Source organism: Entelurus aequoreus, linkage group LG19 (assembly GCF_033978785.1).
Source record: "Entelurus aequoreus isolate RoL-2023_Sb linkage group LG19, RoL_Eaeq_v1.1, whole genome shotgun sequence".
Lineage (NCBI taxonomy): Eukaryota > Metazoa > Chordata > Actinopteri > Syngnathiformes > Syngnathidae > Entelurus > Entelurus aequoreus.
The window spans coordinates 2,940,085-2,956,621 of NC_084749.1; the positions used below are offsets into that span (position 1 = coordinate 2,940,085).

Sequence of the window (16,537 nt, forward strand, 5' to 3'; positions counted from 1 at the left end):
TCTAAAGGGAACGTCCTTTCGAATGGAATGCAAAGTGCCTGTTTTGTGGACAGATGGACCAGTTAACATACTTGGTGTTGTTGTCCCAGAAAATCTGGAAGATCTAGGCTCAGTAAATTATGATAATCGACTAAGAAAGCTGGACAAAATTATGCAATTATGGAAAGGGAAATCCCTAACCTTGTATGGTAAAATGTCTATTGCCAACTCGTTAATTATTCCTCAATTTATTTATTTGTTTTTGTCATTACCAGCTCCATCACAAAACTTTTTTAAGATTTATGAGCGGAGGGTCTTCCATTTTGTCTGGAACGGCAAACCAGAAAAGATTAAAAGAATGGTTTTGTACAAAGAGTATGAATATGGGGGCCTGAAACTTCTCAACCTTGAAGCTATGTGTCTGTCTTTAAAAGCATCAATTGTTCCAAAGATGTATTTTAAACATTGAGTGGTACACAAATGTCCTGTTGGACAAAAAACATGTACTGTATCAAAATAAATTGTATCCTTTTTTACAAGTGATCCCCTCCCAGAGAGTCTGCTGGGAAACATGGCGGGGTTCATAAAGGAAACAATCCACTCATAGTGGTGTTTTCAATTTGATGTGCCAGAAAAAAAGACGATATTTTGCAGCAGTTAATATGGATGAACTCTAATATTGTAATAGATGGAAAGCCTTTCTTTTGGAAAAATATGTTTGAAAGAGGAATCATTTTTGTCAATGATATTATCAATGAGAATGGTAAAATGATGAAGTATGATGAATTTAGAGCTATGTATGGTGATGCTTGCTCAAGCTTTTCATTTTATCAACTAACTGGAGTAATTGGGAAAAGATGGAAACAAATAATTAATTATGGAACTACTAAATTATTAGTTTGTAAACCTCTAATAAGAAATTCTAGTTGGCAAAAAGGAACTAAAATAAATGGAAAAATATATAATTTTTATTTAATAAAGAAATCTTTGAAGGCTGCCTCATACAACACAAATGGAAAATGGGAGGACTTTTTTGACTGCCCGTTGCCATGGGATGCCATATTCAAACTAATCTATAAAACCACTATCGATGTGCAAAATCGTTATTTTCAAATTAAAATGATTTATAACTTCTTACCCACAGGGAAAATGTTAAAATTATGGAATATGACAGAGTCAGATGATTGCCCATTTTGTTGTCAGGAGCCTGAATCCACCCTGCATTTGTTTTGGTATTGTCATATTGTGTCTTTGTTTTGGGTGGAAGTTGAAAAAATGTGTTTAAGGATTAGTTTGTTTATGAAGCTTAATGTGGTTTCTGTTATTTTAGGAGAGTTCATTGACAATCATGATTTAGTCCATTTAATTATAGTACTCGGTAAAATGTTTATTTTTAAGGCCAAAAACAGATATTCACTTAGTATTACTTTCTCTAAAACATTTATTCAGTATTTTCTAACTTTAGAAAGTTACATAGTTGAAAACGATAATGATGCCAAAAAACATTAAAAAAAGATGAGAAGTCCTCAAAGGCTTATTTTGAAAGTATAATTATGTTTATAGATTATATGATATCTGTTGTTGTGTTCCCTCATTTGAGTGACCTGGACATAATCTGGACTGTACATAAATGCTTATTTTGAAAATGTAATATTGTTTATAAATTATATGCAATCTGTTGTGTTCCCTCATTTTTTTCTGTGTACATGAATGAAGGTGTGTGTTGCTGAGTCCCACTTGGACATTATCTGGACTGGGCCTGCTTTAAAAAACCCTTTAAACAAATCTAATTTCATTGACAACCTGGTCTGTTGAAGATAAGGCCCTTTTTTAAAAAATAAAATAAAATAAGATAAATAAATAAATAAAAATTTCTTGGATAAAAAAAAAAAGTAAAACAATATAAAAATAATTACATAAAAAATAGTAATTAATGAAAATGTTAGTGGACCAGCAGCCTATACAATCATGTGTGCTTCAGGGACTGTGTCCCTTGCAGATGTGTTGTCTATGTTGTGTTCAGGGACTGTGTCCCTTGCAGATGTGTTGTCTATGTTGTGTTCAGGGACTGTGTCCCTTGCAGATGTGTTGTCTATGTTGTGTTCAGGGACTGTGTCCCTTGCAGATGTGTTGTCTATGTTGTGTTCAGGGACTGTGTCCCTTGCAGATGTGTTGTCTATGTTGTGGGAACCAGAATATTGGTAGCAGAAAGAAATAACCCCTTTTGTGTGAGTGGGTGTGGATGAGTGTGCATGGGGGAGGTTGTTTGGGTTGATGCACTGATTGAAAGTGTATCTTGTGTTTTTTCTATGTAGATTTAATTAAAAAAAAAAATAAAAAATAAAAAAATTTAAAAAAAAAAAAAAAATTTTTTTTTTTTTTTTTAGAACAGGCCCGCGGGCAACTCGTCTGGTCCTTACGGGCGACCTGGTGCCCGCGGGCACCGCGTTGGTGACCCCTGATATAAGGACTATTAGTGGGCGTTGCTTTGAAGACAGAACATATAAGGACTATTAGTGGGCGTCGCAAAGACACATGAGGTGGGTGCTCAACAAGATGGAAGCAATCAGGCTATGAAGCAATGTTCATTTATTCAAGCAGCTTCTCTCTGCAGTCAGTGCACTGCCAGTCAGTCAGTCAGTGCACTGCCAGCCAGTCAGTCAGTGCACTGCCAGTCAGTCAGTGCACTGCCAGTCAGTCAGTGCACTGCCAGCCAGTCAGTCAGTGCACTGCCAGTCAGTCAGTGCACTGCCAGCCAGTCAGTCAGTGCACTGCCAGTCAGTCAGTCAGTGCACTGCCAGCCAGTCAGTCAGTGCACTGCCAGTCAGTCAGTCAGTGCACTGCCAGTCAGTCAGTCAGTGCACTGCCAGTCGGTCAGTCAGTGCACTGACTTGGATCCAACATTCCAGCAGCTTGTGCATGACAAAGAATCATCTCTTTGGTGTACATATAGATATGTAAAAAAGACACAATGGACATATCACAGCTTAATATACAAATATATAAATGTACATTCAATAAATACAATATGGCGTATTTTTGAGATGTATAATGTACACAAGCCAGGGCATAGGACTGTGAAGTGGAGCTCACTAAAGAAATGTTTCAAGGGACACAAACGCCAGCAAGGAAGGATTCATGTGATTGTCAGCAGCCCGGAAGGGACAAGCGGTAGAAAAGGGATGGATAGTCAGTACTTCTTTGGTCCCTGGGATTGTGCTCAGTGGTCAACGCTACAAAAGGAACACAACTTGAATCCACACGATCCAAAGTTCATAGTAACTCTGTATGCGCTCCAAAAACAAAAGGCATGGTGTAACATTGTTCTCAGCAGCAGACGAGAGGTGGAAGGTCAAAGGCGGTGCTTTGATTGGCAGAAGGCGACGCCGGGCAGTCCTTATTTGGTCAGTGGCGGCGGTGGGCGGAGCTTCCAGTGCATTTCAAGCATTGTTTTGACCAAACTGACTTCCCTGCGCCTTCAACTTGTGCATCCTGGAAGACACAGAAGAAGCATCGCATTAAAACTACATGACTATTTCTTATTACTGTGCTTTGACTTTGTGGATAGCTTTGAGTCCTTCTGTTTCAAACTATTATACAAGGTGGCAGTTATTGATAATAACTGGCAAAAGGAAGGATTGCATTAACTACGTTTATACAATGCAGGCTTTGACTTTAGACTATTTGGAGTCTTTATTATTACTGAGCTTTGACTTTGTGGATCATTTTGAGTCATTTTGCTTCAAACTATTCTGCAAGGTGACAGTTATTGATATAAACTGGCAGGAGGAACGATGGCATTAACTATATGACATGTGGGCTTTGACTTTGTACATTATTGTGAGTCTGTTTTTGTTTGTTTAATAATACTGTGCTTTGACTTTGTGGATCCTTTTGAGTCCTTCTGTTTGAAACTACTATGCAAGGTGGCAGTTATTGATAATAACTGGCAATGGGAATGATTGCATTAACTATATGACATGTTGGCTTTGACTTTGTCGACTATTTTGAGTCTTTTTTGTTTTCTTTATTATTACTGTGCTTTGACTTTGTGGATAGGTTTTAGACCTTCCGTTTAAAACTATTTTACAAGGTGGCAGTAATTGATAATAACTGGCAAAAGGAATGATCACATTAACTATATGCCACATGGGCTTAGACTTTGCTGACTATTTTAAATCTTTTTTGTTTCTTTATTATTACTGTGCTTTGACAGTCATTTTGAGTCCTTCTGTTCCAAACTCTTCTGCACGGTGGCAGTTATCGATATAAACTGGCAGGAAGAACCATGGCATTAACTATATGACATGTGGGCTTTGACTTTGTAGACTACTTTCAATCTTTTTGATTCTACTATACTATAATGCAACTCTGTAATACTTGAGTCTTTGGCTAGTGTAAAGTGGTGATTATTGTCTAGAACCAGCGGGAGGAGTAATTGCGTTGATGTATTGTGTTGTACATTAAGTTGTGTAACTCACAGTTTCTCTTTGCGACTCATCTTGTCTTCTCTTGACTTGACGAAGACGGCAGATTCTCCTCCTCTCAGCAGGTCAGTGAACTCTGCTTCCTTGGCGCTGAAGATCACCCTGCAACACAACACAACACAACACAACATTACACTGATGATCACAACACAACAATGCACTGATGATCACAACACAACATTACACTGATGATCACAACACAACAATGCACTGATGATCACCACACAACACAACAATACACTGATGATCACAACACAACATTACACTGATGATCACAACACAACACAACAATACACTGATGATCACAACACAACACAACACAACATTACACTGATGATCACAACACAACACAACAATACACTGATGATCACAACACAACACAACACAACACAACATTACACTGATGATCACAACACAACACAACAATACACTGATGATCACAACACAACACAACACAACACAACATTACACTGATGATCACCACACAACACAACATTACACTGATGATCACAACACAACACAACACAACAATACACTGATGATCACAACACAACACAATACTTAAGTCTCTATATCAATTTCAGATCAATCCGTCAATTAAAAATCCTTAATTTTTAAATTGTTATTTTAATTTGTGTGTTTGTTTTATGCCCTTTTTGTCATGAAAACTATGTTAGACAAAATATGCAATATTTTCCCCAAAAATGACATAATATTTGATGTGAAGTCCTTGGAGACTTAAGTAGGTCAATAATTCATTATAACATTCATTTTGATTCATTATTATTTTTTGAGCAATGACAGTTTAAAAACAGCCTGAATGGCAGCTTTGTGTTATTATTATTATTATTATTATTATTATTATACAATTAACCTGTTTGCTCTTTTATTCCACTTTTTTTACGTCTTTTGTAACAATTTGGGGATCAAAAAGGGTCCCACTCATAAATCATTATTATATTTTTAACAATGACGTTTAAAAAAGGGATTGGAAAAGGTCCCAGTCATAAAAGTGTTCAAAAGAAGTTATACATTTTGTTTTTTTGATTTTCAACACTTAAGTCTCAAAATCAACTTCTGACTTATCCTTCCATTATAAATTTACATTATTTTTGTTTTGTGCCTTTTTGTCATGAAAACTTGGTTTTCATGACAAACACACAAAATATGCAGTATTTTCCCCCAAAATGATTCCAAAGTGTAACATTTGATGTGAACTAATTGGAGAATTAAGTAGATCAATAATTCATAACATTGATTTTAAATCATTGTTTATTTTGAATCCCACTTAAATTGTTGGGGATCCAAACGGGTCGTAGTCATAAAAGTTTAGTCATTCCTTTTTGTTGTTTTTTACTTTCAACACTTAAATCTTTAGATCAACGTCAGATCAATCCGTCAATTATACATTTTTTATTATTTTAGTTTTATGCCTTTTCGTCAAACTCCTGTTTTTTATAGCAAAAACACAAAATATTAAATATTTTCCCCCCCAAAAAGTGTTCAAAGTGTAATATTTCATATGAAGTAATTGGAGTCTTAAATATGTCAATCATTGATTTTATGTCATTATTATTTTCTAATAATAACAGTTTTTAAAAATCCCACTTAAATTCTTGGCGATCCATCAGTCGATTATAAGTTGTTGTTTGTTTTATGCCCTCCTTGTCAAAGAAAATGTTGTTTTTTATATAACAAACACACAAAATATGCATTATTTCTCCCCCCAAAAAATGATATGTGTAATATTTGATGAAAAGTAATTGGCGCCTTAAAAAGATCAATCATTTATGACAACATTGATTTGAATTGATTATTATTTGCTGAGTCATTTCATTAGTTTCAAAGAAAAAAACAGCCGGAATGTCACTTTTCATTTCACCAGTTTGCTCTTTTAGTCCACTTTTTCATGGGTTTCTTTCAATGGTAATTCACAAATGGTGTGGTGGAGGTGTGTGGACTTACTTGGACACAAATGGTGTGGTGGAGGTGTGTGGACTTACTTGGACACAAATGGTGTGGTGGAGGTGTGTGGACTTACTTGGACACAAATGGTGTGGTGGAGGTGTGTGGACTTACTTGGACACAAATGGTGTGGTGGAGGTGTGTGGACTTACTTGGACACAAATGGTGTGGTGGAGGTGTGTGGACTTACTTGGACACAAATGGTGTGGTGGAGGTGTGTGGACTTACTTGGACACAAATGGTGTGGTGGAGGTGTGTGGACTTACTTGGACACAAATGGTGTGGTGGAGGTGTGTGGACTTACTTGGACACAAATGGTGTGGTGGAGGTGTGTGGACTTACTTGGACACAAATGGTGTGGTGGAGGTGTGTGGACTTACTTGGACACAAATGGTGTGGTGGAGGTGTGTGGACTTACTTGGACACAAATGGTGTGGTGGAGGTGTGTGGACTTACTTGGACACAAATGGTGTGGTGGAGGTGTGTGGACTTACTTGGACACAAATGGTGTGGTGGAGGTGTGTGGACTTACTTGGACACAAATGGTGTGGTGGAGGTGTGTGGACTTACTTGGACACAAATGGTGTGGTGGAGGTGTGTGGACTTACTTGGACACAAATGGTGTGGTGGAGGTGTGTGGACTTACTTGGACACAAATGGTGTGGTGGAGGTGTGTGGACTTACTTGGACACAAATGGTGTGGTGGAGGTGTGTGGACTTACTTGGACACAAATGGTGTGGTGGAGGTGTGTGGACTTACTTGGACACAAATGGTGTGGTGGAGGTGTGTGGACTTACTTGGACACAAATGGTGTGGTGGAGGTGTGTGGACTTACTTGGACACAAATGGTGTGGTGGAGGTGTGTGGACTTACTTGGACACAAATGGTGTGGTGGAGGTGTGTGGACTTACTTGGACACAAATGGTGTGGTGGAGGTGTGTGGACTTACTTGGACACAAATGGTGTGGTGGAGGTGTGTGGACTTACTTGGACTGCTTCTCCCCAGATTTGATGCGTAGTTTGCGCACGCGGAACTTGCTGCTGCCCAACCAGTCGGACCAGCTGATGATGGCGTCTTTCTCCCAGCGCAGTTTGACGATCATCAGGTCACCCATGTCCACGTCGGTGGTGAGGAGGAAGGACACGGTGGTGTTGCCGTTCATGACGGGACTGTCAAAGGTCAGATCACATGACGTCTTACTTTTTTACCATGATATCATGTTGAGGCTAATACCTTCACACTGCAGCTCCAGTCCCATAGTTTGGGATTTGATATCATTAGTACCTTTCCTATGAGTCTGATTTGATATCATTAGTACCTTTCCTATGCGTCTGATTTGATATCATTAGTACCTTTCCTATGTGTCTGATTTGATATCATTAGTACCTTTCCTATGAGTCTGATTTGATATCATTAGTACCTTTCCTATGAGTCTGATTTGATATCATTAGTACCTTTCCTAAGTGTCTGATTTGATATCATTAGTACCTTTCCTATGTGTCTGATTTGATATCATTAGTACCTTTCCTAAGTGTCTGATTTGATATCATTAGTACCTTTCCTATGCGTCTGATTTGATATCATTAGTACCTTTCCTATGAGTCTGATTTGATATCATTAGTACCTTTCCTATGAGTCTGATTTGATATCATTAGTACCTTTCCTATGAGTCTGATTTGATATCATTAGTACCATTCCCACGTTTTATAATCCAATCCAGGTCTGTTTTTAGTAGGTGGTCATAAATACGATACGTATCCATATTGTGTCCGATTTGTATCCATTATTAGCTTCAAGAGGTAGTCACCTGAAAAGGTTTTGACTTCACAGGTGTGCTTGAAGCTCATGGAGAGAATGCCAAGAGTGTGCAAAGCAGTAATCAGAGCAAAGGGTGGCTATTTTGAAGAAACTAGAATATAAAACATGTTTTCAGTTCTTTTTGTGTTAAGTACATAACTCCACATGTGTTCATTGATAGTTTGGATGTGACAATCTACAATGTAAATAGTCATGACAATAAAGAGAAGGTGTGTCCAAAATTTTTGCATTTACTGTACATGCGTCATGGCCAAATCTGCAAATTATATGACTGCCCTGGACACGCCCCCTGCTGACACTCGGTTACAAAATCCTTCAAATACTTTTGCAAACACACTTTGTGTGTTGTGGTGTTTTGTGTGTTGATGTTAGACATTGCATGGTGTGTGTGTTGATGTTAGACATTGCATGGTGTGTGTGTGTGTGTGTGTGTGTGTGTGTGTGTGTGTGTGTGTGTGTGTGTGTGTGTGTGTGTGTGTGTGTGTGTGTGTGTGTGTGTGTGTGTGTGTGTGTGTGTGTGTGTGTGTGTGTGTGCGTGTGTGTGTGTGTTGATGTTAGACATTGCATGGTGTTTGTGTGTTGATGTTATACATTGTGGTGTTTGTGTGCAACATGGACGACAACAGGAGGACGTGTAGTTGTTTGGCTTACAGGACGTGAGCGATGTCTTCCTTCTCTCCGTGAGTTCCGTACAAGGAGATCTTCAGCGGCTGCTCGCTGAAGCTGAGGCGCTCGTTGCTGAACAGGTGCATCTTCACCTGGTAGTGGAAAACTGTTCAGCACAAAAACACAAAAAGTTAAAACATTTGAAAAAAATGCTCATCTAAATGAAAAAGAAAACAGTTCAAATGTAGTTTGATGAAAGTTCATTGTGATTTGGGACATTTAGTAGTTCTACCCAGACATGATGAAAGTTCTACCCAGAGACAAACAAACAAACATCATACATGATGAAAGTTCTACCCAGAGACAAACAAACAAACATCAGACATGATGAAAGTTCTACCCAGAGACAAACAAACATCAGACATGATGAAAGTTCTACCCAGAGACAAACAAACAAACATCATACATGATGAAAGTTCTACCCAGAGACAAACAAACAAACATCAGACATGATGAAAGTTCTACCCAGAGACAAACAAACAAACATCATACATGATGAAAGTTCTACCCAGAGACAAACAAACAAACATCATACATGATGAAAGTTCTACCCAGAGACAAACAAACAAACATCATACATGATGAAAGTTCTACCCAGAGACAAACAAACAAACATCAGACATGATGAAAGTTCTACCCAGAGACAAACAAACATCAGACATGATGAAAGTTCTACCCAGAGACAAACAAACAAACATCATACATGATGAAAGTTCTACCCAGAGACAAACAAACATCATACATGATGAAAGTTCTACCCAGAGACAAACAAACAAACATCATACATGATGAAAGTTCTACCCAGAGACAAACAAACATCAGACATGATGAAAGTTCTACCCAGAGACAAACAAACATCAGACATGATGAAAGTTCTACCCAGAGACAAACAAACAAACATCATACATGATGAAAGTTCTACCCAGAGACAAACAAACAAACATCATACATGATGAAAGTTCTACCCAGAGACAAACAAACATCATACATGATGAAAGTTCTACCCAGAGACAAACAAACAAACATCATACATGATGAAAGTTCTACCCAGAGACAAACAAACAAACATCATACATGATGAAAGTTCTACCCAGAGACAAACAAACATCAGACATGATGAAAGTTCTACCCAGAGACAAACAAACATCAGACATGATGAAAGTTCTACCCAGAGACAAACAAACAAACATCATACATGATGAAAGTTCTACCCAGAGACAAACAAACAAACATCATACATGATGAAAGTTCTACCCAGAGACAAACAAACAAACATCATACATGATGAAAGTTCTACCCAGAGACAAACAAACAAACATCATACATGATGAAAGTTCTACCCAGAGACAAACAAACAAACATCATACATGATGAAAGTTCTACCCAGAGACAAACAAACAAACATCATACATGATGAAAGTTCTACCCAGAGACAAACAAACAAACATCATACATGATGAAAGTTCTACCCAGAGACAAACAAACAAACATCATACATGATGAAAGTTCTACCCAGAGACAAACAAACAAACATCATACATGATGAAAGTTCTACCCAGAGACAAACAAACAAACATCATACATGATGAAAGTTCTACCCAGAGACAAACAAACAAACATCATACATGATGAAAGTTCTACCCAGAGACAAACAAACAAACATCATACATGATGAAAGTTCTACCCAGAGACAAACAAACAAACATCATACATGATGAAAGTTCTACCCAGAGACAAACAAACATCAGACATGATGAAAGTTCTACCCAGAGACAAACAAACATCAGACATGATGAAAGTTCTACCCAGAGACAAACAAACAAACATCATACATGATGAAAGTTCTACCCAGAGACAAACAAACAAACATCATACATGATGAAAGTTCTACCCAGAGACAAACAAACAAACATCATACATGATGAAAGTTCTACCCAGAGACAAACAAACAAACATCATACATGATGAAAGTTCTACCCAGAGACAAACAAACAAACATCATACATGATGAAAGTTCTACCCAGAGACAAACAAACAAACATCATACATGATGAAAGTTCTACCCAGAGACAAACAAACAAACATCATACATGATGAAAGTTCTACCCAGAGACAAACAAACAAACATCATACATGATGAAAGTTCTACCCAGAGACAAACAAACAAACATCATACATGATGAAAGTTCTACCCAGAGACAAACAAACAAACATCATACATGATGAAAGTTCTACCCAGAGACAAACAAACAAACATCATACATGATGAAAGTTCTACCCAGAGACAAACAAACAAACATCATACATGATGAAAGTTCTACCCAGAGACAAACAAACAAACATCATACATGATGAAAGTTCTACCCAGAGACAAACAAACATCAGACATGATGAAAGTTCTACCCAGAGACAAACAAACATCAGACATGATGAAAGTTCTACCCAGAGACAAACAAACAAACATCATACATGATGAAAGTTCTACCCAGAGACAAACAAACAAACATCATACATGATGAAAGTTCTACCCAGAGACAAACAAACAAACATCATACATGATGAAAGTTCTACCCAGAGACAAACAAACAAACATCATACATGATGAAAGTTCTACCCAGAGACAAACAAACAAACATCATACATGATGAAAGTTCTACCCAGAGACAAACAAACAAACATCATACATGATGAAAGTTCTACCCAGAGACAAACAAACAAACATCATACATGATGAAAGTTCTACCCAGAGACAAACAAACATCATACATGATGAAAGTTCTACCCAGAGACAAACAAACAAACATCATACATGATGAAAGTTCTACCCAGAGACAAACAAACATCAGACATGATGAAAGTTCTACCCAGAGACAAACAAACATCAGACATGATGAAAGTTCTACCCAGAGACAAACAAACAAACATCATACATGATGAAAGTTCTACCCAGAGACAAACAAACAAACATCATACATGATGAAAGTTCTACCCAGAGACAAACAAACATCATACATGATGAAAGTTCTACCCAGAGACAAACAAACAAACATCATACATGATGAAAGTTCTACCCAGAGACAAACAAACAAACATCATACATGATGAAAGTTCTACCCAGAGACAAACAAACATCAGACATGATGAAAGTTCTACCCAGAGACAAACAAACATCAGACATGATGAAAGTTCTACCCAGAGACAAACAAACAAACATCATACATGATGAAAGTTCTACCCAGAGACAAACAAACAAACATCATACATGATGAAAGTTCTACCCAGAGACAAACAAACAAACATCATACATGATGAAAGTTCTACCCAGAGACAAACAAACAAACATCATACATGATGAAAGTTCTACCCAGAGACAAACAAACAAACATCATACATGATGAAAGTTCTACCCAGAGACAAACAAACAAACATCATACATGATGAAAGTTCTACCCAGAGACAAACAAACAAACATCATACATGATGAAAGTTCTACCCAGAGACAAACAAACAAACATCATACATGATGAAAGTTCTACCCAGAGACAAACAAACAAACATCATACATGATGAAAGTTCTACCCAGAGACAAACAAACAAACATCATACATGATGAAAGTTCTACCCAGAGACAAACAAACAAACATCATACATGATGAAAGTTCTACCCAGAGACAAACAAACAAACATCATACATGATGAAAGTTCTACCCAGAGACAAACAAACAAACATCATACATGATGAAAGTTCTACCCAGAGACAAACAAACATCAGACATGATGAAAGTTCTACCCAGAGACAAACAAACATCAGACATGATGAAAGTTCTACCCAGAGACAAACAAACAAACATCATACATGATGAAAGTTCTACCCAGAGACAAACAAACAAACATCATACATGATGAAAGTTCTACCCAGAGACAAACAAACAAACATCATACATGATGAAAGTTCTACCCAGAGACAAACAAACAAACATCATACATGATGAAAGTTCTACCCAGAGACAAACAAACAAACATCATACATGATGAAAGTTCTACCCAGAGACAAACAAACAAACATCATACATGATGAAAGTTCTACCCAGAGACAAACAAACAAACATCATACATGATGAAAGTTCTACCCAGAGACAAACAAACAAACATCATACATGATGAAAGTTCTACCCAGAGACAAACAAACAAACATCATACATGATGAAAGTTCTACTTAGAGACAAATAAAGTTCATAGAATGTAGAAAGGTTCTGAGGTGGTGTGTTAGTTTGCTGTGGTGGCAAGATGAGTCCACTCCACTTCACCTTTGTAGGGCATCATGTCCCGAGTCTTCAGGTACATCTTGGTGCTGCGCGTGGATCGCACCTTGTTGATGTTGTAGCCCATCTTGTTGCAGCGGTTCTTGCGGCAGCTGAGACACAAACCCTTGTTGAAGGCCTCCTTGGAGGAGCAGCGGTAGGCCACGCTCTGCTGCTGCGTGTTGAGCAGTGAGTCGATGAACAGGTGGATGGAACGCTCGTGGGAACACTTGACCAGCTGGTCCATGTCTGACATGGAGGGAAGAAGACAATAATCACCATGAACAATACGCATCTACAACTTCTATGCAGGCCTCAAAGATGGCCGACATTCCAAACACGGTACTTTGCCTCCACCACGGCCAAATACTTCTTCTAGCATCTCTTCTTCCTCCGCGCTTAGCAACGTGACAGAAAGTGTTGTATTATTACAGAAAGTGTTGTATTATTACAGAAAGTGTTGTATTATTCCACAAAGATGGCCGACATTCCAAACACGGTACTTTGCCTCCACCACGGCCAAATACTTCTTCTAGCATCTCTTCTTCCTCCGCGCTTAGCAACGTGACAGAAAGTGTTGTATTATTACAGAAAGTGTTGTATTATTACAGAAAGTGTTGTATTATTCCACAAAGATGGCCGACATTCCAAACACGGTACTTTGCCTCCACCACGGCCAAATACTTCTTCTAGCATCTCTTCCTCCTCCGCGCTTAGCAACGTGACAGAAAGTGTTGTATTATTACAGAAAGTGTTGTATTATTACAGAAAGTGTTGTATTATTCCACAAAGATGGCCGACATTCCAAACACGGTACTTTGCCTCCACCACGGCCAAATACTTCTTCTAGCATCTCTTCCTCCGCGCTTAGCAACGTGACAGAAAGTGTTGTATTATTACAGAAAGTGTTGTATTATTACAGAAAGTGTTGTATTATTCCACAAAGATGGCCGACATTCCAAACACGGTACTTTGCCTCCACCACGGCCAAATACTTCTTCTAGCATCTCTTCTTCCTCCGCGCTTAGCAACGTGACAGAAAGTGTTGTATTATTACAGAAAGTGTTGTATTATTACAGAAAGTGTTGTATTATTCCACAAAGATGGCCGACATTCCAAACACGGTACTTTGCCTCCACCACGGCCAAATACTTCTTCTAGCATCTCTTCCTCCTCGCTTAGCAACGTGACAGAAAGTGTTGTATTATTACAGAAAGTGTTGTATTATTACAGAAAGTGTTGTATTATTCCACAAAGATGGCCGACATTCCAAACACGGTACTTTGCCTCCACCACGGCCAAATACTTCTTCTAGCATCTCTTCCTCCTCGCTTAGCAACGTGACAGAAAGTGTTGTATTATTCCACAAAGATGGCCGACATTCTGCGTTTAAAACACATCACTTTGTCTCAGACAAGCGTTGTGGAATTTGTTTTTACAAAAAGTTCATTAGCAAGATCATTTAGTGAGGACAGAAACTGCACAACACAACAACCATGCCGGAAAGTGCTAGATCTATCACTCATTAACCACATACTTCCTCACAAACATTGCTTTTTTAAGCGTACAGTATAATAAGTGTACTGTATAATAAGTGTACGGTATAATAAGTGTACGGTATAATAAGTGTACAGTATAATAAGTGTACGGTATAATAAGTGTATGGTATAATAAGTGTACAGTATAATAAGTGTACGGTATAATAAGTGTACGGTATAATAAGTGTACAGTATAATAAGTGTACAGTATAATAAGTGTACGGTATAATAAGTGTACGGTATAATAAGTGTACAGTATAATAAGTGTACGGTATAATAAGTGTACGGTATAATAAGTGTACAGTATAATAAGTGTATGGTATAATAAGTGTACAGTATAATAAGTGTACGGTATAATAAGTGTACGGTATAATAAGTGTACGGTATAATAAGTGTACAGTATAATAAGTGTACGGTATAATAAGTGTACAGTATAATAAGTGTACGGTATAATAAGTGTACGGTATAATAAGTGTATGGTATAATAAGTGTACGGTATAATAAGAGTACGGTATAATAAGTGTATGGTATAATAAGTGTACGGTACAATAAGTGTACGGTATAATAAGTGTATGGTATAATAAGTGTACGGTATAATAAGTGTATGGTATAATAAGTGTACAGTATAATAAGTGTATGGTATAATAAGTGTACAGTATAATAAGTGTACGGTATAATAAGTGTACGGTATAATAAGTGTATGGTATAATAAGGCGGTAGTTAAGTGTGCACTTCATGAAAGGTAATGTCCAAGCTGCAACATTCCACAAAGATGGCTGGTGTTACAACAAAATGTTTCCCCTCACAAAGACTTCATTTTTCAGTTTCACCTTCAACTGTTTTCATTTTCCACAAAGATGGCCGACATGCTGGCATTAAAATTCAATACTTTTCCTCACAAAAAATGTTTGATTTGAACTGCATTACTCACCACAAATATGCTGATTCTTGCTATCTCTTTTTGTCTCCAATGTAAGGAATGACATCATATTTATGTCCAAATGCTGGTGTGTTCATCACATATTCCACAAAGATGGCCGATTCAAACTTTGGCAGAACCGTCACCCATCCTGTTCTGTCTCCCTGTAATGTTTGATCCCGTTCTGTCTCCCTGTAATGTTTGATCCTGTTCTGTCTCCCTGTAATATTTGATCCTGTTCTGTCTCCCTGTAATGTTTGATCCTGTTCTGTCTCCCTGTAATGTTTGATCCTGTTCTGTCTCCCTGTAATGTTTGATCCTGTTCTGTCTCCCTGTAATGTTTGATCCTGTTCTGTCTCCCTGTAATGTTTGATCCTGTTCTGTCTCCCTGTAATGTTTGATCCTGTTCTGTCTCCCTGTAATATTTGATCCTGTTCTGTCTCCCTGTAATATTTGATCCTGTTCTGTCTCCCTGTAATGTTTGATCCTGTTCTGTCTCCCTGTAATATTTGATCCTGTTCTGTCTCCCTGTAATGTTTGATCTTGTTCTGTCTCCTGTAATGTTTGATCCGGTTCTGTCTCCCTGTAATATTTGAGCCTGTTCTGTCTCCCTGTAATGTTTGATCCTGTTCTGTCTCCCTGTAATGTTTGATCCTGTTCTGTCTCCCTGTAATGTTTGATCCTGTTCTGTCTCCCTGTAATGTTTGATCCTGTTCTGTCTCCCTGTAATATTTGATCCTGTTCTGTCTCCCTGTAATGTTTGATCCTGTTCTGTCTCCCTGTAATATTTGATCCTGTTCTGTCTCCCTGTAATGTTTGATCCTGTTCTGTCTCCCTGTAATATTTGATCCTGTTCTGTCTC

General features: G+C 37.9%; 1 protein-coding gene across 1 annotated transcript in view; it reads right to left on the reverse strand.

The window, feature by feature from the left end:
- Positions 1-2,573: 2,573 nt before the first annotated feature.
- Positions 2,574-16,537, reverse strand: part of lpla (lipoprotein lipase a) — a 743,422-nt gene continuing 729,458 nt past the window's right edge. Inside the window, exons 6-10 of the mRNA XM_062027661.1 lie at positions 13,225-13,467; positions 8,903-9,023; positions 7,420-7,602; positions 4,461-4,568; positions 2,574-3,471 (exon numbers count right to left, since the gene is read on the reverse strand). Of these exons, the coding sequence (XP_061883645.1) occupies positions 3,420-3,471; positions 4,461-4,568; positions 7,420-7,602; positions 8,903-9,023; positions 13,225-13,467 (707 nt within the window). The 3' untranslated portion in view covers positions 2,574-3,419. The remainder of the gene's footprint in view (positions 3,472-4,460; positions 4,569-7,419; positions 7,603-8,902; positions 9,024-13,224; positions 13,468-16,537) is intronic.